The sequence below is a fragment of the Pimephales promelas genome, chromosome 7 (assembly GCF_988280905.1).
Source record: "Pimephales promelas chromosome 7, fPimPro1.hap1.1, whole genome shotgun sequence".
Classification (NCBI taxonomy): domain Eukaryota; kingdom Metazoa; phylum Chordata; class Actinopteri; order Cypriniformes; family Leuciscidae; genus Pimephales; species Pimephales promelas.
The window spans coordinates 22228691-22255016 of NC_142775.1; the positions used below are offsets into that span (position 1 = coordinate 22228691).

Here is a 26326-nt window from a genome sequence, read left to right on the forward strand (position 1 = left end):
ATATATATATATATATATATATATATATATATATATATATTATTCATACTAATATATATATATATATATATATATATATATATATATATATATGTATATATATATATATATATATATATATATATATATATATATATATATATACATATATATATATATATATATATATATATATATATATATATTAGTATGAATAATAATAAAGAGAAAATTAAAAAAAATATAATAAAACAGTGAGCAACAGTAGATGATAGACAGCAGTCTTTTAGTCAGTTACATCATCCGTATGTCTGGTCAATTAATGTAATTAAAAATCACTATTCTACCCTTATTTTAATCTAAAATGAATATTATTATTATTATTATTGGTTATCTTTTATACCAACAAAATTCTTATAATTTGTATATCGCTGTTCAACATGTCCCGATAATTCGATAGTTGTAATATTGCGAACGTGCGACCAAATGCATGCTGATCAATGTCCTTAGTCAAATGTTTTACAAGTTGTATAACTAAATAACGAATATAAATTACGGAAAGTGTGGATGAAGAATAAAAAATGCATTTAGTGCACTGGTCACATGACCGTTTTGCGCATGAGCAGAGTAGCATATGAGTGCAGGGAGGCAGAGCTGCTGCTGGAATTAAGTAGGCTACAATTATGTACATGCTGACCGATGTTTAACGCTTTTTGTCATCTTTGAGTGTAACGCTGTGGTTTAGAGAAATAAGGATGAAGGTGGCAGTAGAAGGCTGTTGTCATGGAGAGCTGGATAAGATATATGAGAGCATCAGTTACCTGGAGAATAAAGAAGGTGTGAAGGTGGACCTGCTTCTGTGCTGCGGAGACTTCCAGGCTGTCAGAAATGAAGGAGACATGAAGTGCATGGCGGTGCCTGCCAAATACAGACAAATGCAAACTTTTTACAAGTAAGGAAACCCCTGACGTTATTCTCTGGATAGATCGATACATAGACAGATGATCAGACAGATAAGTATATAGGCATGAAATCAGATAGATATATAGATAGATAGATAGATAGATAGATAGATGGATAGATGGATAGATGGATAGATAGATAGAAATGGCATGTTTATGAGTTATTTAATGTCAAATAAAAGGTAAATATTGTATTGGTGATATTGGTCGACCATTGTTTCTCAAGTCATTACAATTGGTTTTTCTAAGGTACTACTCTGGTGAGAAGAAAGCTCCTGTCCTGACGATTTTCATTGGCGGAAACCATGAGGCATCAAACTATCTGCAGGAACTTCCGTATGGAGGCTGGGTGGCTCCCAACATCTATTACCTGGGTCAGATCTTTAGGCTATAGCCGCTATACTTAAAAATATTGTTGCTTTAATAGGTCGTTAGATTAACAATACTAGTATACATTTTGTGTTTCAATGTACTTTTATGGCTTTCTGGATAACACTTGGCTTAAATAACAGTCCCCAATAGATCTGATGTTCCTCATTACTCAGGTTATGCAGGTGTTGTACGCTTTAGAGGTGTACGGATTGGCGGTCTTTCTGGAATATTTAAATCCCACGATTACAAGAAAGGTGAGTTTTAACAGTTCCAAATCAACTATGTGTTACTTATAAGACACAAATATGCATTTTTGAAAATAATTTATGCAATTTTAGGACACTTTGAGTTTCCGCCGTACAACCAAGAAACATTGCGCAGCGTGTACCACATACGGAACATTGACGTCTTCAAGCTTAAACAGGTAATTTTGTAATGTGGAATGCATCAATAGACATTTTACACATTCAATAATAAGGATGCAGATTCAGAAAAAAAAAAATCTAAAATTATGCATCAAGAAAAATCAGACAAATGTTTAATTCATAAAAAGAGGGCTTGGCAAAATACTATTTATTTACATGTATAATTTGTAACCTCACTTCTCAAGCTCAAGATGCCCATAGACATCTTCGTCACGCATGATTGGCCGAGAGGTATTTATCACTACGGAAACACAAATCAGCTTCTGCGCAAGAAGAAGTTCCTCAGACAGGAAGTGGAGAGCGGTACCCTGGGCAGCCCTGCTGCTGCAGAACTCTTAGACCACCTGCAGCCCAGCTACTGGTTCTCCGCTCACCTGCACGTGAAGTTTGCTGCACTGATGCAACATGAGGTGGGTCAGTGGTTTTGACAAATACCTTGAAAAGCCTTCGATAACGCTGTTGCAGATACACTAGATTTAAGCCACATCTTACAGATATATTCACAATCATTTGCTGGCAATATAAAATGAAAAATATATATCTAGAATATCTTATTGTGATTTGTATTCAGTCCACTAGATAGTCATTAGATTAATCCTCAGACTAATTTTGTGATGCCTCATGATTTGTGAAAAAGAGAGCATTTATGTATATATATATATATATATATATATTGTAATGTGTGTGTGCAATATCTGCAAATGTTAAGAGAGAAATCTTTAAAATATGTTTATACATGCATATATTTTTATTTTATGACAACATAAATTGAACATGTCTTATGAAATAGCTTCTGGAATATCTCTATTTTATTCTTTTTTTAAACCTCTCTTGGAGTTACATACAGGCCTTAGATAAGATATCAGAGTTAATTATTTGTTGAAAAGTAAATAACAACAAGCCATTTGTCACATTAGGCTAAGAATAATTCTGCCGCAAAGATCACCAAGTTTCTCTCACTTGACAAGTGTCTTCCACATCGAGACTTCCTTCAGGTAATGATCCTGCAGTTTCCATCAACAAGCATATTTCAAGATCCACCAAATATTGTAGATCTAGTAGAAGAACAAGAAGTAGATCTTTGTGTAGAATAAAGATTTTGATATTGCAGATCGTGGAGGTAGCAGACAGACCAGGCTCCTCCGATCACCTCGAGTACGATCCAGAGTGGTTGGCCATCTTGAAAGCGACAGACCGACTTCAGAAACCATCCCACAAATTTTGGAACCCCCCACAAGACAACGGACTACACACCCGGTACAGACCACAATACAATAATAACCACATTTACATGCACATGATTATTTGATTGCTTGTTAATCCTTCATTCTTTTTGCATATTCCAGCATATTCCCAATAAATTCAGATCTTTCCCTGCTAATCTCCTGTGGAAATTCAAAAGATGCACTTTGATATGTTGAATTGTCAATCACAGCTGCTTGTGTCCCTTGTTGTTCTCATAGTTCTTATTCACATGTGTCACTCACAATTGCCTATAGTGTACTTACTTTTATTTGAATATGTAATACATTTGAAAACCATGATACGGTTCCCCCCCACTCCCTAAGATTCGTTGGTAAAAAGAAATGCTAGCATAACAGCATTCATCATTTTAAGTAGAAATATTTCATATTATTGTAAATGTCTTCACTGTAACTTTTGATCAGTTGAATGCATCTTTGCTGAATGAAAGTATTCATAAAAAAAGAAACTTTTGGGGTCAGTTTAGTGTAATAGTTAATATAAGCATTTTATAAAACAGGGCTCAACTGGTTTATGACAAATTGGGTTTACACGTTTCCAATTTGGTGAACATAAATGAATTTGTATTTTGGCATCTATTTTTCTGCTTCTTTCAGGTGGGATTTCAGTGCGTCAGAGGAAGCTATGATGGAGGTCGTGAGAGATTTGAGTGGTGACCTCTGCATCCCTCAAAATTTCAGCCTGACCGTGCCCGCCTATGACCCCAGCTGCCCTCAACCCAATGCTCACCCAGCCTACTCCACCAACCCCCAAACCACAGAGGTGTGCGCCACCCTCGGCCTGACGGACATCTACATTCTGGCTGGGCAACATGGGCAGACTTATGGGGAGGAGGGTGCCACAGGTGCGACTGAAGAGGAGGAGGACGAGGACAGCACTGGGAGCGTAGACGAACCAAGTGAATACCCCACTGACACCTCCGGCCTCTCCAGCTCCTACAACCCTGATGAAATCACCATTGAGGATGAATGGGAGGAGGAAGAGGATGAGGCAGTAGGATGTGCCGAGGAGAAAGGGACAGACGCAGTGGTTCCAGAAGGGCAAGTGGGGGGCCAGGACAGCGATAGAGACAGCAGCCCCCAGCGAGAGACAGCTATTGGACTGATCTTACCACCCCCATGTGCTGCACCAGAGCCGGAGGCTCCTCTACACTCCTTACGGCCTCTTTCTCTTCCCCCTCCTTCAGCATCACTCTCTCAGGGCAGCTCAGAAGAGGAGGGGGGCTTCACGTCAGCCAGGGTCCCCAAACGCACGAGTGGTGAGACTGCACAGGGGCCCGCGAGTCACACGGGTGGCACACCTCAGATAAAACGGAGAAACCAGAGTATCTACACGGCAGTAGATGATGAAGAAAGTGAGGGCTAGATAAATGCAATTATTTTTAGATCAGCAAATTACATATACCAAGAATGATCTTCCAGTTAGTTTGCTGTCTCTTTTTGATTCTAAAGAGTTGAATGGGTTACTAGACTGGTTTGATCTGCTTTGTAACTACTGTTGTTTTAAAGTACAGAAGTTTTGCTGATTATGATTGTGAAGAATTAATGGAAAGCTATTTTCAGAAATGTCTAAGACATTCAGAAATGTCTTTTATTTTTGGTATTTTCATGTGTATAAAGTAATGCCACAGCCATTTATACATTTTTATCTTGTATTTGTCATTTGTGATTGGTTTTAATTATCTGTTCCTTTTTATTATTATTTTTAGCCAAATATATCTCACCATACTCAATTGTTTGCTCTCTGTCTTGGCTATTTTATTAGTTTTGTGATTGAGTTTGCTTTACCATTTGGTTGTAAATACATCAAAGTTCAAATATAAAGTGATCCTGATGTCATTTTATTGCATTTTTAAATCTCAGTTTTTCATGAAAATGCATTAACTTTCTTTTTGGCTGAGCAGTGATCAGTGTCACCGAGCTCTTTTTTCTTTTCTTTTTTTTTTCTAATGCAATATTCCAGGTAATGTTGGAGCATAGAATGCTGCTCCAAGGATAACATTTTTGTTGGTCATCCCAAAAGATTTTTTGACAAAAAAAAAACAAAAAAAAAAAAACGAATAGGATATGATTTTTACATTGTATTTTGGGATTATTGCAGAAAGTAACCACTTTGTGACCAACAAGATTATTAGAGGTGATCAAAATAACCTTTATTTGTGGGGGAAACAGTTATGCAAAGAACACAGATTGGTGAGTTTTGAAGCTTAAAAACGTTTTCCTTTAGTAAAAAGCTAAAGTTATAAAAGGACAGAAAATTCAGTATAAACATGACAAGACTGTTTAGCATAATTTGTGAGGAACTTCAGATGAGTTCGACGTGATGTTTAATATCCCCGACAGCCTCTGTCGCTCCAATTAGACACTTAGCAACTATGGAGTAAGTTTACTTTCAAAAAGATGTGTGCACAACTTTCAGCATTGGTATTCGTATTTGTAAACATTTGTGCGTAAATTTAGGCATACAAAATTACGTTTCCATACACGTGAGTCGATAATCACATTTGTGTTTTTATGTGATTGTGACTCTAGAAACTATAACTGTAAACATACATGAGTACAACTCTGATTTCTACGACTACGAATTCACTAGAACTCGAACCTCGATTCCCATCTAACGCGCATGCGTCAAAGGCAAAAGATGTATAACAACATACCATACCAGAGGCTGCTAGCCTAGGCTCAGCATCACAGGTAAAGTAAAAAAAAAAAAACCGTGTTTATTCAACATTTTTTATACACTTTTCCTTACAATGTTTACTCGCTGGTAACTAGTGCTAGACGACGTTAGCGTTGATTAAGTGCTCTTTGTGAAAGTACGTTATAGTTAGTGATGTTAGAACTTGACCTGTTTCGCCGATAGACACTGAACTGCAAGCAATAACGTTACCGAAATAAACTTCTATTATATATTTAGCATTGTCGACCAGACCAGTAATGACAACTGAGTCAGACGAAGTAATTACTTTTGCTTGCAAAATAACAAAAAAGTAAACTAAGTTACGCCTATTAGTTTGCAAACATAAGTTAACTTACTTCAGGTGCAATGTTTTGTATGTCTATCTAATCTAACGTTTGGGAAACATGTTTGGTCATTATTTTTGCAATTTTGTTTGGTGCTGAAACTAGTCTATTTGAAATTTGACACTGTACCTAATATACCGGTTAATATTGCAGTGACCACGTGGCGTGCAGCCAGACAACTGTTGAATGCCGTTTACTCATAAATGACTGCTGTTAGCAGAGGTTTACATTAAGGCTAGTCAAAACGGCACAGAAACCAGTCACATTTCCTTCATAGCAGAACAGCACAGCTTTATTTAACAATTCAGTTCACAGAGGTGTTAACAGGAGATCAGATCTATTCCACAAAAAAGGTGGACCTGAAGACACATGACAAATGACTTCAAGCTGTGTAACATCTTATCATGATTTCTAATTCATTCCCTAAATGACCATATAAACTTACTGGTAACCCATTAAATCACAGACTAAAATCAATTTTAAATAAAACAATTTTTATACACATCAACAGACAGCATCCATAAAACAAAACATCATAAATGACTCCTCTGTTTCTAACAAGTTCGACTGATTACTGTTTACAGGTTATTGCCTGTACACTTCGGGCCAACATCTTGAAAACGCTAATTTTCTGGCGGTCTGCCGACCTCAAACAAGCCCAAAACAAAGAACACGGAAAAAACGGAGTAGGCACTTCTGTTTTTTTCCACTTTTTCAGGGGGTTTGTGTGTAAAAATTTCCCTTGCTGTTATATTCCATCCCACTCTATTGCACAGCATCGGTTCCTAAATCATTAATTTTCTTGATTTGTGGGTGCTTAAATATTTTTGTTGCTTTTTCATAGCATACTGAGACAATAGTCTGGTATTTCATGAATTCCTTGTTGAAACTAATCAATGTGCGATATTCTGCAATCACTTTGCTTTTCGAACGGTCATCTGCTTGGTGTCAGTATGTTGTAAATGATTTGTCGATTGTTTCTCAAACAGTAGTTTACACAAAGCAACAAGAACGTGGAGAAGGCATCGTAGAGCTTGCTGTTGTTTAGTGAACTTCAACACTGAATTTCAAGATCAACGCGATCGGGAGAAGGAAATGGGATAGGGAAGACAACAATGAAGTTCTTCAATACTTTTTGGGTCTAAGATGAATGACAAGCTACGCAAGGGAGACCAGTTCAGACAAAGGTAATAAATAAAGCTGGAGGCTGAGAAAAACAAGCTCAGGGTTAATGAATAACTTTTTCTTCAGTGTTCCTAACGTAGTTTAAAAAAAATTAGTAGATGCAGCTCATGGTTGAAGAATTATAAGGGTTAGTTTCAGGTTAAGGTGCTGACTTCCTTCCAGTGTTAGAGTTGGGATCAGAATGGGGGAACCCAGAGCATACGGATACTTTGTGTAGATTTCGCTTGAAGACTTCCGAATGTTTGCAGGGGATATTATGGACCATCTTAGAAAGGGAAGATTTATTGGTGAAATAATTCTTCTGTTCATCCTGTTTCTTCTGTGTTCCTCTATCTTTTTGGGTGACAACTTGGTGCTTGCTGGCATAATAAAAATGAACAGAGGCTGAAAATATTGTTGACTTAAAAATAATACAGAATCCAGATATGACAGAGTCCATCGTCCGTTCACTTTCTACCCTGTCCATCAGAAGTCTTCCTTGAAAAATCTCTTTATGGCATCAGTGAGGGATTTTCCTCAATCTCTTTCTGTTATTCCCCTCTCTTTCGATCTCTGTCCGTATCCGTCTTGGGAGGTGAAAGGGTGAAGGGTAGGATTTTGGGAAGGAGAAGGTGTCGGTGGTCTCCCATTATGGAGTGTTGACAGGCCTTTAGTTCCCACAGCAGCTTCGAGTGGACTGTGCATCTGGGTCCTGTAAATTTACACCCCTGTGTCGGGCAGCATGCGTGGGGTTTTGGGTGTCTGTTTTTGGCATCTTTTTTGCTATTGATAAATAAATATGAGTTAAATGAAGAAGAGAAAACATTGAGAGAATAATATTGTAATTATTTTGTTTAAAGTTGTCAGGAAATAAAAATTCACTATTTTCTAAACGATGTAATTGATTTTATTGCAAACGCAATACAATAATTTATTGACAAAATGCCATAACTAGATCTACCAGTGAAACAACAGACTTCTTTCTGTACCATATATGCCGGATTTCTCCAATCATATAGAATCTGTTTAAATCCTGCTCCCAAGCTTGTATTCCGATCTGCCATTCAATATAGTCCCTGCTGTTTATCTGTTTAGACTAACAATCTGAAAATGGGATGGTATGCCAGGATAGTTTTAATTCTGCATGTAAAGACAAAAGACTAACAATATTAAGAATGTTCACTAATGTTCTTGAATTTATTGAAATCTAAAGATTATAGTCCCTTGTCGTCACCACCTGAAATTTCTATTTCTTATTTGAAGACACTTGTAGATAATACCACAGTTGTATTGTAGTAACTATAACAATATGCAGAAGAGAATACACTACAGTTACAACAACTTTAACACTTACCAATGGCCAGGAACAACTCGTTTACATTCATTGCAGTCTTGGCAGAAGTTTCCATGAAAAGCAAGCCTGTGTCTTCTGCATATGTCTGAGCTTCCTGTTCAGAAATGTAAAATGAATGTCTGGGTTACAGCACACAAGACATTAGACACATAACCAACAGTTCAAATAATTATTTGGGCTCTCAAATGTGATAAAAATGTAATTACCACACTTTACACATTTATTGTGTAATACTATGCATTACAATGATCAAAAGAGACAGTAAAGAGTCCTGAAAAAGAAATATCGTGGCTTCCAAAAAGATATTAAGCAGCACAACTGTTTTCAGTATCGCTGCTAATCATAAAAAAAATGTTTATTGAGCACCAAATCAGCATATTAGACTGATTTCTGAAGGATCATGTGACACTGAAGACTGCTGAGAATTGAGCTTTGACGTCACAGGAATCAATTACATCTTAATATTTTATTCAAATAGAAAATTGTAATTATATTTCAAAATATTGATGTTTGATCAAATAAAAGCAGCCTTGGTGAGCATAAGAGACTTCTTTAAAAAAAACAGCCCCAAACTTTTGAACTGGGTTGTATTTTTTACACTAAAATTTGAAAGGGTTTAATCATGTTCTGTGTGCTCCCTAAGTTCAAAATAAAAACAAGGGCACACTACGAACACAGCAATCCCAGAGCTATTTATGAATCAAACAACAACCCTTCATTGACCGGAACAACCCTAACACCTCCTATGTCTAGAAATAACAGAGAGAAAGATATGACCTCATACTCCACAAGTCTCTTGTCTGCTAGGTCGGCCTTGTTTCCTGCAAGAGCAATGACGATGTTGGGACTGGCCTGCCGCTGCAGCTCTTTCACCCACGCCTTTGCTCGCTCAAATGTTTCCTACAAACAGATGGCTAAAGACTAAGCAACAAATCTACTATTTTACCAAATGAAAGTTTGTATCCTTTGTATAAAGAGTGTACTGTTAACTTACAGGCTTGGTGATGTCAAACACTACAATGGCCGCCTGGGCTCCACGGTAGTACATGGGGGCCAAGCTGTGGTAGCGCTCCTGTCCAGCCGTGTCCCAAATCTCAAACTTCACTGTAGTGTCGTCCAGACAAACAGACTGTGCCAAGAAAGCAGCTAATAGTGGGCAACAAAAAAGAAAAGAAAAGAAAAAATAAGTAATGAAAGCCAGAGATTCACGCATTAATAGTACTGTTCCGTCTTGATTTTTTTTTTTTTTTTTTTGGTTCTTTGTCCTTTAATTCAAAGTTGTACCTAAAAATCATTCAACTGAAATAAAATAAAATATAATTATTAGAAAATTAACTAAGTTTAAGGTAAATAAATGCTCATAACAATACTAAAACACTAAAAATTAACACTAAAACAAATAAAAAATAAAAGGAAAACTGAAAATATACACATAAAGCTAATTCTAAATATGAATAATATATGTATTATATAAATAATACTAAAATAACACTGGTTGTAGAATAGAAAACTTAAATTTATTTTTTGATGCACAAACAAAAAAATGTTGAGGTCAATAAATTCTAATGCACCAAGGGTAAAACAAGCAACAATTTTTTTAGGAGTAGAATTGTTTATTCTGAAGACTATTATTGATTCGTTATTTTTATTAAATAATTGTATTTTAATTAATTATTCATTGAACATTGGAGTATTTTATAACATTAATGTTTCTGTTTTATAAAAACTATACACCACTCAAGAAAGACCTCTGCTTCATGACTTAAAATACCCCTTAACCATTGTCAAATCACTGTATTGCATGACCACAAGTGTTTTATTACTTTAACAAGAACTCCAGTCTAATATTAGTGTTGGATTATGTCCATTTCGTATGCTATTTGCCTGTTTCTGACTTTATGGGAGCCAAAGTCTAGAACAATTTTTGCAAATTCTAGTGTGAAGATTATACACAGAGATAGTCAACCTAGTTTTCATCATTCTCAAATGTGATATATTTTATCTACTGCTATGACTAAGAACAAAATTAACTCAGTTTGAAGTCAAATTAACACAGGGTTACAGATCACTATAAAGGATCCACAAATGTGTTCCCGGCACTGTTGATTGCACTGCTCGCACCCAATGAGACTTTGTGAAAAATACCAGGAAAAGCCTATTTGTTTTATTATATTTTAAAATGTCATTTATTCCTTTGACGTAAAGCTGAATTTTCAGCAGCCATTTCTCCAGTCTTCAGTGTCAAATGATCCTTCAGAAATCATTCTAATATGCTGATTCCGTGCTCAAGAAATACGATTTCCGCATTATTATTAATGTTGAAAACAGTTATGAAATAATTTTTTTTGTAATAAAGTAAAAGTCTTTACTGTCACTTTTGACCAATTCAATGTCCTTTCTAAATAAAAGTAGTAATTTCTTTAAAAATACACCAAACCTTAAAGGTAGTGTATGTAGGAATGTAAATGCAATAAACCGCTTAAACCAACCCAATTTTTCCTAAAGATTAGTTATACCCATCTTTATGAATTGAATTCAAATTCATCACCTATGCCTCACCTCCAATGGTAGTCTCCTGAAACTCATCAAACTGGCCCTTAACAAAGCGCAGCACCAGGCTGGACTTGCCGACGGCCATATCTCCCAGCAGCACCAGTTTGAACTGGCAGATCTTGGTCTGCGGTAGGCTCCCATTGGTCCTTCCGGTCCCGCGGGTGCTCATGATGTTGGAAGGGTGGCCGTCCTCCCTGATGGCGTCTCTGAAAGCAGCAACTCAATGCAGTGGACTCTTCAGCAGTACTGGAGACTTCTTTTTAGGTTGTGAGGACAGAAGACTGTGGCGCTAAAAACAAACAAACAAACAAGCAGAACGTTACTAGAATGGGTAGTGGAAGAGAAAGTCATAACTAAAATGCTCTGGTAAGAGTTTACTTAATGAAAATTAAAGGTTTTTATTTGTCATTGCAGGCCACACAAATGAGATCATAGCAACAGCAAACCACAACCATCCAACGATTCAATCAATTCCCAATTAACAAAACCAAGTCCCACCCTACATGTTTTCTTGTTCGAGAAGCCATTTCAATACAATACATGGTAAAAAAAAAAAAAAAAAAAAAAAAAAAAATCATGGCAACTTTATGGCCTAGAAAAAAAAAACTGTCAGAAAACAGGTGACTTCAGCTTGTTGTCGTATCCTTTCAAACACAACCACGAATGCTCTACGTTCTCAACAGAAATAGGGAAGCTGATGAGTAAAGCAACACAATAATATTTGTTAGGTAAGACTGTATTGCTAAACATCCTCATGACAGTTTCAATTCAAGTACCATACTCCTTACGTAATATATAGAGGTGTAACAATATATCATGCCACAATATATTGCATATATATTGTAATATATACAAAAATGCAACAATATGTATTGTGGATTGTAACAATATGTATCGTGGATAGTCCCCCCAAAATGAGAAATAATTCAAGTTTTAGTGTAAGTACTACATTATATTACAATATAATGTTGATTATAAGGTATAATAATGCAATGTGGGAATATTTGTGGGTCCTGATAATGCCACATGTGTGATGTTACCAGTAAAAAGAGTCTGATCTTATGTGAAATATATCTTGTCATAATTCTGTATTTTCAGCTTCAGAATCATGAATATTGTTATTCTGGTGTCACTTTTGTCCTTGGCTTACAAGAATCAAGTCCTATTGATTTAAACCCACGATGTAATATCAAATTTAGCATTTTAATCAACAGTACAATTTTTGTTAACCTTTTACCATATGTCTTGGAGTATCGCAATAATATCGTATCGTGAGTTCAGTATTGTGATACTGTATGTATTGAATCGTGACATTGGGGTATCATTACACCCATAATAATATATTAAACATATTAAACATCCTAAAATGTCTGTAGAAAACAAGGTGGCAAGTATAACCTTGAGATTGTACTTAAAAATAGACTTGATGGGTACGACAGGAAGAAAATCAACTTAACCGTTACAGTTAACAACCAGAAATTGTCACCGAGACTTTCTGGTTGTTAAAGTAAAGTCTGATACATTCCAAATCCAGCAGTTTGCCACAAGTATGAACTGTATTGTTTTGTTGCAATGTTGTGTGATATATGTCGACATAAACAATGATCAATGAACTAGATGTTGAGTGTGTGTTAGAGTTAGGTAGGAAAGGTAGGAAACCAGCAGGTTAAAACTTTGTCACCTCTTTTTGGTTTCTTGGTCGTGTGCTGTTCTGCACTCTGAGTTTGCATCAATTGTCAGTGAAAACATTTATAGGTTAGCCGTTTCAAGTAGGCTAGGCCCCCTACATAGCTTAAAGTCATCTCATACAGCAGGGGTATTATATTGCCTAAAGTTTCAAGAGGTCATGTCTGTATATTTTCTCCCCAGCAGACGTCAGGTCAATAGTTATTTGGAAATATATATATATATATATATATATATATATATATATATATATATATATATATATATATATATATTGATACATCTACAGTATGTGTATGGCAAATAGTAGGCCGTGTGACTGTGAAAACTAACTGAACGTCCAGAGTTTACCTCATAAGAAAAGTATGGAAAATGTATATTTTGCTCAAAGTAATAAACTACTAAAAACAAAAAACATACAAAATCTAATAATGAAAACTCTCATCATGAGCACAACAAAAGTTTACTATATAATTTAAAAGTTTTTTGTCTAACCTTGCCATCTCTAAATAATTTTCCAAATTCTAACAACTATTATGAAATTCTCTAAATATGGTGATATAATAATGATAAATCTAAAAAAAATGTCTAAAGGCACCAAGCAGTATCTTGCCACAAACATGGTTTAGTTAAAAAGACGGACTCATCTGTATGACAGATACAAATAATTGTATTTGCATTAATAACTGATTAATAACTATTATAATCACTCCATTGATCACAGAGGGGAGTTTTTTGAAGCCCTGAAAAGCGCATCCATCCCCATCCATCATAAAAGTTATCCATACGACTCCAGTGGGTAAATAAATGTCTGTTTTTGTAAGGAGGATGGAGCATAACAAAACGCTGGTCACACATTAGAAGTCTAAAATGAGAAGTGTTAAAGAAAAAAATGTTTAACCCACTAGAGTCATATGGATTCCTTTTATGATGGAAGGATGTCCTTTTTGGAGCTTCTAAACTCTGGCATTATTCAATGCCATTACAAAGCTGGGAAGAGAATATAATTTAATATATAACTCCGATAGTGTTCAGAAACACAGAAAATCATATACACCTAGGATGGCTTAAGGTTTATTAAATTATGGGATAATTTTAATTTTTGGGTGAACTATCCCTTTAATAACTCGAATAAACTGATGTATGACTATTGATCTGATTAATATACTCTAAAGATCAGGTTTATGTCTATTTATCTTATTAATAACTAACAATTTGGTGTATGTCAGCTCATCTAATGCATAACTGTAATAATCAGGTGCATGTCTACAGATATAATGCATAACTGTAATAATAAGGTGTATGTCAACTGATCGAACACATAACTCTGACTGTCAGGTGAATGTGTCTGATGTGATGCATTAGAGACGCAGTATAGACTCTGACCATTAACATGACTCGTCTCGATCCAGGCGAAGCGGGCCAAGAGGTGCCATGAACATCGATTTCTAAAATAAACACATCTCTTTTTGATATATAGAGTGATATAACATTACCGAGTTTGGTGATATTTACCTGTTGTTCCCAGTCGCGGCTGTTTTAGAGGTGGCTGTTCGGTTGTTGATCTATCAGCTGGTGGTTATCGGGCTTGCAAACACTTCCTGCACTTGTGCGCACGCGCAGTGAACTATTCAAGTCAAAAATCTGTAGAGATTTGTATTTTGTATTTCATAACTAATATAGGTATAGATAATAATGTATTGGGCAGTCTTAATATATGGTTAATCTTGTTTCTCGTTTGCAGTGACTAAACTTGATGTAAAACTGTATAAAATTCCATACATTGTTACCTTATATAGTTAGATAAATAAGACAAATAGTCTATTGTCTAAATTGGCTTAATTTATCTAAACTTTTATTTTTAAATATGGAGAAGGAGGGTGTTCAGTGTTTCATGTTATCAACTATGGTTATCAACAAATAATTTAAGATTATTTAATAGTTCCAAATATTATTTGATTACCATGATCAATAATTCAAAATAATTGTATTTTAAAATAAATTATCACGCCTTTCTAGAAAAAAGTATGAATATGAATAAAAAAAGTAACAAGTTTGTTTGTATACACAATACACATGTGTATTTTGTCACAATGGTCACAATACATCATGTGACTTTTATGTTGAAATAAACCCGGGCTCCAAATTTTACAATTTGTGTTACGTCACGTGACGCAGATATGGCAACCGCTCAGGAACAGAGTTGTTCTGTTTTATCGTTGTTTGTTTTGTTAGAGATAATAATGCTGTAGAGACGTTACATGTTCATTAGGCTTGAAGTACTTTATTATTCTAAAATGATGGTTTGTTCAATGTCTGGATATCTAACAATGGTAGAGTGAATAAATAGAAGAAAACAATGAAGTTTTGAGCGGCACAGCAACGCGCGTTCGCGAGGCTCCTCAGTTTGGGATCGGGTCGCGCGCGTGAGTTTGTGTGTGTGTGCGCCAGCGTCAGCGTGGATATAATTTGAAAGCGTTTCAGTGTAAATATAGATTTAGATATTTATATTCATGTATATTTTAACCCATGAAACAAAGAGGAACACCGTTTGAATCCGTAAAACGTTCAATGGTCAGGTAAGTTAAGGAGAGTGAAAGCTAAGCCCATTATCACTGTGTTGGTGTAGTTTTGAAAAATATGTGGTTAAAAGTTATTTTTTTTATTAACTATAATATTGGGACATGTGCTGGAACGTAATATTGATTTCTGGGGCAAGGAAACAATTTTTTCTCCATTGTATAACGTTTCATACAAAAATAATCATTTAATTAAGTAAAAAATGAATTTTGATTTACAGCTGAGTGCATAATAATACACTTCAATCACAATGGAATTGATAAAAGATCAAAAGAGGAGGTATAGCCTATATTATATTAATTGTTAATGGGAAAGTTTTCCTTTCTTAAAATGAAAGGATATTACTCAAAACCAAATATTTCGCACTTTAATGTCCCAAACTAAGCTAGCCAAAAGCCAATGGCAACATAGGTGAAAAAGGCAACAGAGATCTGTAGATCTGTCTCAGAGTGGTTAGATATATGGTGACATTCCTACCTTGCCTTTTTTTGATTTTATATTGTTACTGTCGCTAACCTTCCCTGCCCATATCTTAATATTCAAATTATTATTGCTTTAACATATTGTACAAAATGCCAGTAGATTATCAGTCATGCAAGTACATTATCACTGCCTGCCTGACCCAGCTCATTCATTTCAACAAATCTGTTTGCTTCTATAGAAATGGACAAACACACAGTATGTGTATGGCCACGTCTGGAGCCCTTTATGGTCGGGGTGCTTCCTGCAACACCTCCAAGCAAATTCAGCATGCATTATCTGCGCAAGATGGCCAGTTACGTCCGGACGCGGGATGGCTGTTTCCCCAGGCTCGGCTGGCACATGTGGCGACACATCGCTTGTGGCAAACTGCAGCTGGCAGAGGAGCTTGCCTGGCTATATTTTGAAACTTTTGATCTGTTGATGCCACGTTCTGCAGAGCAGAGATTAGAGTGGGCAGAAGCTCTATCTCAAAGCCACAGTCCTAAGGAACTTGACAGACAGCATTGTAAGGTAATAACAAAATGTTGTAGTGCTATTCAGTCGTATGTTCCTGCACAACCGAAGGCTGCAGTTTTAGGACCCCAGTTCTAGGAATGCAGTTCCAGGACCCTAGTTTTTATGACACAGCCACCCATCGAACTGGATGCTACAGCTGTGGTGTCAGGACCGCAGTTCTAAGATCCAGGTGGTTTAGTTTGTACATACTGTATCAAGATCCACCTATTATCTTAAGTCTTGTTAGGAAAAAAAAAAAATATATATATATATAATATATATATATATATATATATATATATATATGTGTGTGTGTGTGTCTGTCTGTGTATTTTAATATATATTTTTCTCTTATTTATATGTATGTTGAACAAAAATAATCTGGGGCAGTCTGTGATCTTTGCCGTGAAAGGGGTTAAAAGATTGCGTTTGGTGATCCAGTTTGGAAGGTAGCGCTGAAATTGAAAACCAGGGTCCTGAGACTGCTGCTTCCGGTTGTGAAGGAATACAGAATAGACAGAATTGGAGATCTCCTGTACTAATGCTTTTCTCTTTGTCTTCCTAGCTGTCAGTAAACACTCTGCAGTTTCTACTCTTCCTGTATCTACAGCAGCTGAACCGAATCTCTCTCCGCACATCACTGATCGGGGAAGAGTGGCCAAGTCCGAGGTCACGATCTCCCTCTTCCTCATCTGAAAGAGAGACCAAAATAAGCTCCCAAAATAAGGTGTGTATTAAACAGATATGTTTTAATATGCACAAAAACAAATGCCTTTCAATGTATGTGCAAAATTCAGAATTAAATGCATGTGCAGAAATTTGTACAAATAGAGAGTCTAGGCCTATTATACGTGTTGTAGCCATTTAATAAGCGCATTTAGTTTCATATTTGTTAAAATATAATAATGTTGTTTTTAAAAAAGTGAACAGCATGAGTAAGATGGAAGCGCAATATATCGGGAGACATTGAGTGGGTCAGACATGATTTTGACCACTTCATTAAGTTTTGTTTTGAAGAAAGCCTTTCTTTAAAGTGAATTTTGATTTGTATACATTATATCTTAAATTTAATTTTAAGTTTTAATTTTTTTTTTTATCTACTAATTGCCTGAATTTAATAAATAAGAAACAAATATAGCAGATAATATAATCATGACATGGAGACGCGTCACTTGTTGCGTGTGAACTGGAACATCTCACCCATGATGGTAATTTTCAGTAATAGCATGTTGCACTACTTTTTACCCCAAAAAGTAGTTGTTACCGTAACACGTTACTTACTTTGTAACAATTAAATAAAATACAACACTGTTCATGAGACACTGTAGACTGGTGTAATGATGCTGAAAATTCAACTTTGCCATCACGTGAATGAATTACTATAAGTAATATTTTAACATATTAAAATGGAAAAGATGTATTTTTAAATGTGATTTAAATCCTTTCAGGAGATATTTTAATTTATTCGTATATATATATATATATATATATATATATATATATATATATATATATAAAAAGTGGAAATAATTTGTCTGGGTTTTTTTTTTTTTATCATATTTTCTATTTATTTGCTTGGTCAGTTTCATTATGGATCTTTTGCTGTAGTAATCTGTAAGGACCTTTCAAATAACTAAATTATGATTTTGGAACTGTAATGCGGATAAAGACAGCATTTCCCAAAGTGTTTCCCTTAAAATAATTGCACATCTTAAAGCGTTCATCAACTAATCAGATTCAAGCATTCAACAGCCTTGTAGTATAAAATAAATAAAAAAAATATTTATTTTTTATTTTATTAATAAAATTCTAATTTGGAGGATGTGCTTGCTTAATTGTCATGAAAATACTATTAAATAATTTGAATATTAAAAGACTTGTGTATAGAGAGAATTCCACCTGCATTTTTTATTTTTTGCATAGTTGCATAAATACATAAATAAATATTTATGCATTATGTTTATGCATTTTTTGCATAAACAGTTATTTATTTATTTATTTTTTTACTAGAACTGGGACGACCAGGCTCATCTTACTTTCATCCAGACACACTTGGCTGAGATCTTGGAGTTGCTAGTTGAGCCAGGCCAGCTGAGCAGTTCAGGACAGGTTCTGCGTGACACCCAGCTCACTTCAGAGGCCATAGAGAGCCTCAGTCTGCTGCTGGAAGGTTCTGTGAGCCACAGCCATACTGTGCACCCAATCCACAAGCTCCTTAGCCGCTCAGCACTGCAGTCTCAGGCGGGATTTTCCAAACTCAGCTGCACTTACTCTCTGCAGCAGTTCCAGGGGTTTCTGCATCAGGCTCTCTGCCTCAACCCTTTTGGTATCTCCTCCTCCTCACAGTCAGGCAAGAAACTGGCATGGTCCATGCAAGGTAAACTAGAAGTTCTCATCAAGGAAATAAAGTTGTAGGTGTTATTTTATCTTAAAGTTTCTAAATCAAATGTTCTTTAGGAATGTTTAGGAAGTTGTATTTGAACAGAAATACACATTTTTTCAATTGCAAAGTTGTGTACACAGAAATGCTAAAGGTACAGTTGCAAAGCAAAAACAGCTTGTTTAATAAAATGACTTGAGGGAGTCAGGGAGAGTGAAAAATTGTAAATTCCAACACCGCAAAAGCCGTCACTAATATTAGTTTGATTTGTTGCCAGTGGCACAGGCAGTAACGCCAGCTGCATGTTCTCGCTCTCTTCTCTCTGACGGTGAAGTAAAACACCCTCCTCCTTTCACACATTCACCTCATTTGCTCCAGTTAAATAGTGCTTGTATTGTGCATAATTTCACTAATTCCCGCAGGTTTTACACTCTCGCCAAAAGCGTGCACGCGCACCACTTAAGTGGAGCGCACATAAAGCCACTTCTTGTGAGTCAAGTACCAAAATGAGTGGCTTACTATGCTTAAATGGTCAAATACACATAATTATGTCAAAATGCCCATCTTGGCGAGTATTCAGTTAAACACAGTCAGTTTTGGAACCTAATAAGTTGAGAAAGATCAACTTGTTACGCGTCATGTTAATAAAAGAACAAAGGACAAAAAAAATCACTCTGCTCTTGACCTGAATAGCTTTTGCAACTAATTGTAAACATTAATCTGTAAACATTAATCTGTATTTAATTTTTACAATGAAGACTATCCAATGAAGTGTTTTTTTTATTTATTTATTTTTTACAATTGATTAGTTTTAATTTCTGTAGTATATGTTACCTGAATGTGTATACCCACCTGAAAATCTTAAAGTTAGTTCACCCCAAAAATGACTCATCCTCATGTCGTTCTACACCCGTAAGACCTTTGTTCATCTTTGGAACACAAATGAAGATGTTTTTTTTTTTTATAAATTCCAAGAGCTTTCTGACCCCTACATAGACAGCAATGCAACAACCACTTTCAAGGCCCAAAATCTCCAAGTGAACCTCAATAATATACATAAATGTATATTATGACTTTAGCTTGAATTGATGGTTGGTTTACCTAGTAGCATCATTAACTCCTCACATTTTGTTTTGTAGTTGAGGGCACCTTGAAGAAAGCCAAAATATTCAGAAATGCCCACATGGCTCCTCCAGGAAGTCGACTGGTGTTCATGTCGCACATTTGCAAACAGACATTGGCCAAAGACTCTGAAAAGCTGAATGATGCCAACATCAAGCTCCACCGCTGCAGTGAGGCTTTCATCTACCTTCTCTCTCCTCTGCGGTGAGGAATCACTTCATTAGAATAAAATAAATGCTTTATTTTGGTCAGTTGGGTATCAAAAGCCCTTTTTTGTATGTTCCATGATAGCAGATTATCTTTGTCAGTCTATTATATTATATCATAATATTATACATTTATATACTCACCTAAAGGATTATTAGGAACACCTGTTCAATTTTCATTAATGCAATTATCTAATCAACCAATCACATGGCAGTTGCTTCAATGCATTTAGGGGTGTGGTCCTGGTCAAGACAATCTCCTGAACTCCAAACTGAATGTCATAATGGGAAAGAAAGGTTATTTAAGCAACTTTGAGCGTGGCATGGTTGTTGGTGCCAGACGGGCCAGTCTGAGTATTTCACAATCTGCTCAGTTACTGGGATTTTCACGCACAAAGACCATTTCTAGGGTTTACAAAGAATGGTGTGAAAAGGGAAAAACATCCAGTATGCGGCAGTCCTGTGGGCGAAAATGCCTTGTTGATACTAGAAGTCAGAGAATGGGCTGACTGATTAAAGCTGATAGAAGAGCAACTTTGACTAAAATAACCACTCGTTACAACCGAGGTATGTAGCAAATGGATGCGGATGGGCTACAACAGCAGAAGACCCCACCGGGTACCACTCATGTCCGCTACAAATAGGAAAAAGAGGCTACAATTTGCAAGAGCTCACCAAAATTGGACCGTTGAAGACTGGAAAAATGTTGCCTGGTCTGATGAGTCTCCATCAACTGTAAGATGCTATCCTATCAATATGGCCAACATTTCTTAAGAATGCTTTCAGCACCTTGTTAAATCAATGCCACATAGAATTAAGGCAGTTCTGAAGGTGAAAGGGGGTCAAACACAGTATTAGCATGGTGTTCCTAATAATCCTTTAGGTGAGCGTATAATTATGTATTTTATTTTATAATAATTATTAGTCCACTGTCTATATTGTTAACATTTGTGTTGTATTTATTTTTGAACTAAATAGTCTGCTGTCAATTAGCCATTTTTGTTGTGTTTGTTTATTACTGTCAACATCCATGCAAAACCAAGTCTTTATTTTGCAGGTCTGTGACCTTAGATAAGTGCAGGAACTGTACAGTGGTCCTCGGCCCAGTGAGGACCAGCGTCCACATTCAGAGCTGTGAGAACGTTCGTGTGGTGTGTGTGGTTGGCCATCTGATTGTAGGCGGCTCCTATCACTGCACAATCCACGCCCTCACCCCCACTCGACCCCTTCTCCTTCCTGGAAATGTGTCTCTCACTCTGGGCCCCTTCCACACACATTACCCTACTTTAGAGGACCATATGGCTAGTGTAGGCCTAGCTGTGGTTCCCAATTTATGGGACCAGCCACTGCTATTCGGAGCAGAGGGTTCCACTTCAGATGCAGGCTGCTACCACATTCAGCCCCCCTCTGAGTTTTATCCGCTGGTGATACCCTTCCAAATGGAGGGGGATAACTGTGAGTTCCCTTGGGACCTGCCGGCCGACTACCAGAAGGCTGTGGAGGGCAGAGAGAAGGCGATAGAGGACTGGCAGAAGACCGTGAAGGAAGCACATTTGAACAAGTGAGTCCCCTTTCCTGTTCCTTTTAAGGCTGCATTTTAATGCTTTCTGTGGCATCACGCTAGTCGCTAGTTATTGTCGACTGGGTTTGTGTTTCATGACAAAGGATTATTTCTCTTTATTATAACAAAATATATTACATTATGTTTATGTATTTTTTTTTTTATTATATATAATATACAGTACTATTTTTATATTTTTAGAAACAGCTTTGTTGATTTTAATGCATTCTAGATCTGTCACATTGTGGCATCTATTTATCATCCATCTTATATATTGTAATATAAAGTATTTGTTTGTATTTTAATTATATTAATATTTATTATAATTTTAAGGGTAGGAGGGATTATATTCATTTTCTCTTAGATTGACTGACAGACAGACAAATGCATGCTATTTGGAGTTATGTTAAACACAAATTTTCTATATGTGTATATAGGTATTTCTGATACAATGAAAGTTATTAATGTTAGAGTGGATATTTTATATTTTACAAAGATTAATCGTAATTCAAAATAAGTCCTACCATTATTAAGTCAGACATGAAATTTTAATGTAACTCCATAATAATAACCTGGGCAATAGGTTTGTTTTTTTGCGACATTCTTTTAGTAGTGATGCATTGTGTCTTTGCTGTCGTAAAGGGTTCAGAGGCGGCAGTTTCAGGCCTTAGTGGAGCAGAAGTTTCATGAGTGGCTGCTCGAGACGGGACAAAGACAAGAGCTTGACAGTCTTCTCCCTTCTGCCCTCACCCCCTCCACCTCTTTGGACCACTGGCCTTCAAGCCACACTTCCAACTCTGGACTAAATGTGCTGAAAGATCAACCACCTGAACAAGCAATGGGACGGACACCTACGATTTGCTAAGAGAGCAGCTAAACAATCAAAACCCTCACTTTCCAAAACTGATTCTCAAACATTAGTGCTCTTCCAGTACAAAGGCTGTCAAAAACAATTCATGTATATTAACAATGGTGTATTTAGACAAGGACATTGTGTCCTTTTACACTGTTAACGGCTAGAGAAATCTATGCTGGATTAGTTTGTAGAGTTGCTGTAGTGTGTGTTATTGCTGCAGGTGTCTGAAATTTTAAGCATAGTTACTTATTGTTATAACGAAGACATCAGTCATTCCAGAGCTTAATGTGTATAAAATATCACCAGAAGAGAGTTGTTATTTAATTAAATCGAAAAAGGGAATGATTACTGCCCTCATATGAATTTAGAGAGAACAGGGAATGAGATGTGTGTAGTCATGTACTGTAGTAATAGACAAATGTCTCATATGCTCAACTGGTACATGGTGTAACAAAGAGTTTGCAGCTGTTGTCTCCTGAAATCTCACGGCCAGTGTGAATGTGTACTTTTTTTATGTATGTTCACAATGCCTTACCCTGTAATTGCACTATTACTGTATCTTCACAATACAGATTACAACAATGCTGTCACTTAAAATGTCTCTTGGATGTATTTATGCCTTAAGTGAACATTTGAAATATACATATAATAAACATGCCCTATTGTAATATTCAGTTTCAGGGGAACAAGTAAAGAAATACTTTTTGGACTTGACTCCAAACATGAAAACTGAACATTGTGACCATAGCAACACCTGTCTTTCTTTCTTCTGAGCTTCAATGGCCATATATCGAATCATTAGCGATTGGTTTTGGCTTTCTGAATGGAATTTGTGTGAAATGTGTTGCCATTTAAAAAAAAATCATCATGTTTCATATTTCACCTAAATATGGTATGTGTACTGTCTAGTATTTTTTATGGTATGTGCTCGATTTAACCGTAATTTCAACTATTGTAGGATTTATAGAACTTATAAAGAACTTATAGAACTGAAGTCAAAATATCAAATTGCTAGTCAAAAAAATAATTTTTCCTACACCTATAGGTCCTAATATTTATCAAATTGATGCTGGTCAAGCTCCATGCGCATACAGGACAGAATCCGAATCTTTTAAGCCACTACATCAACATCTCGAATCAATGAATCTGTGCAGTGCACATACATTATGGAAGTGTACTAAGTGCACTTAAATAAAATGTAATCTATGTAACTTTTTTTCCACCTACATTGCTCCATTTTTGCACACTAATTTTGTACTTAATATACAAAGGTTTTCTTTAGTACTACTTAGATAAACTTTAATGTACTCAACTGTGCTATTTTTAAACACACTGAAGATGAACTAAAATATGCTTTTAACATACTATTTAAGCTTTACTTTGTTTTTATTTTACCCCTTTTAGTACAATTGAACCCATCTTTAATGCATTTTTAAATACACTTATAATAATTTAAAAAATAATAATATGTACAAATCTTATTATATAGTAAATAATTTATTTCAAATATATTTTAACTAACAGTGCTGTTATAGAACATAATTAAAATATGTTAATGGTGCATTTTAGAAGAGGTCAAGTACACTATTACTGTTATCAGTAGCATTTTCTGCCTCATTTATGCTAAAATTATACTGTTCAAATGTTAATATTGGTAATTGGGTAGGCTACTCTGGGTTCGGCCAAACTCCGACCTCGGAGCCCTCCCCCCGGACAGCACGCCAAATACGCATTTAATCTTATCCACTCTAATTATGTAACTCGTGAAATGCTTTTTGCGTATTTTGTTGCAGGGAAGTGTGCATATACCGACTCAGGGTGTTTACCAGGTTACTTTATTAAACACAATATTTCACTGTAGATTTGTAATTTAGAACCTAAATGATCACTGCCTGTTCATGAGTCTATATGCAAACCACTCACACATTTTCTCCACATTTAGTGTAGTTAGTTGGTTTATTTGCCAGTGGCTGTGCTGTTGAAAAAAGAGCTGAGCCAGTGTAATGGGTGCCATTCAGCATGGCATGACAATTCAATGAGTCATGGGCTCTTTATTTGGCACTGTTACTGGCATCAGGTTCTGGCCAGTGTGTTGCGTTTGTTGTGGTTCAGGTTGGTCCAGTTGTGGATGCAGTGGTGTCCCAGGGTGAATGAATGCCTGTGCCATTATCCTTTAATCCCCATTTGCTTTTCTGGAAAACCCTGAATAGTGCTAGAATCACTGACTCGATTTTTGGATCTCATTTTCATGACAAAGTGAATATCTGGCCCTCCCCTCCACCTCATTTTGACTTTGGGAGCTGCATATTTAAACAGCCCCATAAACATTTACTCTGGACTTCAGACTTCTCCAGACAAGCTTTAATACAATATTCAAGATGGGCAGGGTGAGTAGGAAATCACTTGAATATAATGGAAAAAATGCAACAACAACAAAGAAAAAGCCTATCAGCACAATTAAATAATATTTATTTTAATGTTTCTTTGTTTATAATGTTTATAATTAATGTTTTTTTTTTCTTCTCAACTTTAATGGCAGATTGTAAGTTGTTTAGCACATTTATGGATATGGTATATAAGGATATCATAGTTGCATTAACTTTACTTTCACAAATTATTTTATTTAAAAATCTTTACAAAGTAATTTGAGAAAAATAATGAATCAAACTACCTAGCAAATAGAGATGCTGTATTTAATTGAATGTATTTTTTTGTCTACTTGAATGTGATGCCTAAAATTATGACACTGACTTATAAAGCTAACGTTATTTTTACTAAACTCACTTTTTTAAATGCCTTGGCTTGGCTGAGTACATCAGTGGATACCAAAAAATGTGTAAACAAAATAAAAATGTCCATGTTAAGCAGCCAAAACCAGCATGGACATGGCCAAAAACATAACAATTTTTAAATGAGGCTAGTTGGCTGTTCAAGAACAACAATGCCTTCAATATCACCTTAAATGTCTCTCAGATTGTGTTTTTTGAGGACAAGAACTTTCAGGGTCGCCGTTACGAGTGTGACAGCGACTGCTCCGACTTCCACGCCTACCTTAGCCACTGCAACTCTATTCGTGTGGACAGTGGCACCTGGGTGGTTTACGAGCGGCCCAACTACACGGGTAACCGGTATCTGCTAACCAGGGGGGAGTATCCTGAGTACCTGGGCTGGATGGGACTTAATGACTGTCTCAGTTCCTGCAAGATTATACGCTTTGTGAGTTAAACTATTTCTGCATCTAACTTACTGTAGTGCACATTACTGACATAAAGCTTTTCTTACATACTTAATGTATTTATAATGTGGAACACATATGATTTGGTTTATAAGGCTGTTTCACAATGCTGTGCTAGTATTGAACTCAATTTACTAGGTTAAAGCACAATAAAACCATGGGATAGTGTGAGAAGTGGAAGGTCAGACCTTTTCTGACTGTTATTGTCCGGTTAACTGATTTTGTGCCGCAAGGCTTTTACCAATAGATCACTTTCCATATTGGCAGCTGTTTTTACTTCAGTCTTTGTTAAAAGACCACACTTGTATGTGTAATGTAAGCAAATATTTAGCTTGCTTTAATCAATGGACCACACACATGACTAAATTACATTTCAGGTCAATATAATGGTCTTTAATTTAGTTTGTCTAGACATTACAGGCCATCTTCTCCAACATTGACACAACTCCATATAAAAATGTATGTTGAATCAATAAAAATCAGAACGGTTTCTGCCATGAAGACCTGTATGAATCGCAGGCATCAATAGTATAAATATTTAAATATACTGTATATCTTGAAAATTATCTGCATGGAAATCAGCAGATGCTAAAGAAAGGTCAAATGAAGCAAACAAGATAAAAATAT

General features: G+C 35.9%; 3 protein-coding genes across 4 annotated transcripts; 2 read left to right on the forward strand and 1 right to left on the reverse strand.

Annotated features, from left to right (window-relative positions):
* Positions 1-593: 593 nt before the first annotated feature.
* dbr1 (debranching RNA lariats 1) lies at positions 594-4844 on the forward strand. Its single transcript, XM_039682973.2, has 8 exons — positions 594-931; positions 1191-1315; positions 1487-1567; positions 1652-1737; positions 1924-2148; positions 2656-2733; positions 2850-2995; positions 3598-4844. Exons 1-8 carry the CDS (start codon positions 735-737, stop codon positions 4364-4366), a joined length of 1707 nt encoding a protein of 568 aa, XP_039538907.2. The 5' UTR covers positions 594-734; the 3' UTR covers positions 4367-4844.
* Positions 4845-7719: 2875 nt separating this feature from the next.
* rab5b (RAB5B, member RAS oncogene family) lies at positions 7720-14405 on the reverse strand. 2 transcript variants are annotated; one of them, XM_039682612.2, is made up of 6 exons: positions 14297-14405; positions 11102-11384; positions 9537-9688; positions 9320-9442; positions 8543-8636; positions 7720-7971 (listed from the first exon to the last, which is right to left on the reverse strand). In XM_039682612.2, exons 2-6 carry the CDS (start codon positions 11262-11264, stop codon positions 7859-7861), a joined length of 645 nt encoding a protein of 214 aa, XP_039538546.1. In that variant the 5' UTR covers positions 11265-11384; positions 14297-14405; the 3' UTR covers positions 7720-7858. The 2 variants fall into 2 exon arrangements, with proteins under 2 accessions (XP_039538546.1, XP_088989349.1); XM_089133223.1 differs by lacking the exon at positions 14297-14405 and adding an exon at positions 14168-14245.
* Positions 14406-14950: 545 nt separating this feature from the next.
* Positions 14951-23121, forward strand: tbccd1 (TBCC domain containing 1). The gene is made up of 7 exons (XM_039682481.2): positions 14951-15360; positions 16023-16354; positions 16905-17066; positions 18350-18716; positions 19859-20045; positions 21105-21608; positions 22251-23121. The coding sequence occupies exons 2-7, from the start codon at positions 16025-16027 to the stop codon at positions 22471-22473; spliced, it is 1773 nt and encodes a 590-aa protein (XP_039538415.2). The 5' UTR covers positions 14951-15360; positions 16023-16024; the 3' UTR covers positions 22474-23121.
* Positions 23122-26326: the final 3205 nt, after the last annotated feature.

What these genes read in the sequence shown, in the direction of transcription:
- dbr1 (XM_039682973.2), top strand. Translation starts at nt 735, where the DNA reads ATGAAGGTGGCAGTAGAAGGCTGTTGTCATGGAGAGCTGGATAAGATA. An exon ending in ACGTCTTCAAGCTTAAACAG is followed by an intron (nt 1,738 to 1,923) that starts GTAATTTTGTAA and finishes TCACTTCTCAAG; the next exon opens with CTCAAGATGCCCATAGACAT. An exon ending in CTGCACTGATGCAACATGAG is followed by an intron (nt 2,149 to 2,655) that starts GTGGGTCAGTGG and finishes TTGTCACATTAG; the next exon opens with GCTAAGAATAATTCTGCCGC.
- rab5b (XM_039682612.2), bottom strand. Translation starts at nt 11,264, where the DNA reads ATGAGCACCCGCGGGACCGGAAGGACCAATGGGAGCCTACCGCAGACC. An exon ending in TCAGGAGACTACCATTGGAG is followed by an intron (nt 9,689 to 11,101) that starts GTGAGGCATAGG and finishes GCCCACTATTAG; the next exon opens with CTGCTTTCTTGGCACAGTCT. An exon ending in TGTTTGACATCACCAAGCCT is followed by an intron (nt 9,443 to 9,536) that starts GTAAGTTAACAG and finishes ATCTGTTTGTAG; the next exon opens with GAAACATTTGAGCGAGCAAA.
- tbccd1 (XM_039682481.2), top strand. Translation starts at nt 16,025, where the DNA reads ATGGACAAACACACAGTATGTGTATGGCCACGTCTGGAGCCCTTTATG. An exon ending in TTGACAGACAGCATTGTAAG is followed by an intron (nt 16,355 to 16,904) that starts GTAATAACAAAA and finishes TTGTCTTCCTAG; the next exon opens with CTGTCAGTAAACACTCTGCA. An exon ending in AAGGAAGCACATTTGAACAA is followed by an intron (nt 21,609 to 22,250) that starts GTGAGTCCCCTT and finishes GCTGTCGTAAAG; the next exon opens with GGTTCAGAGGCGGCAGTTTC.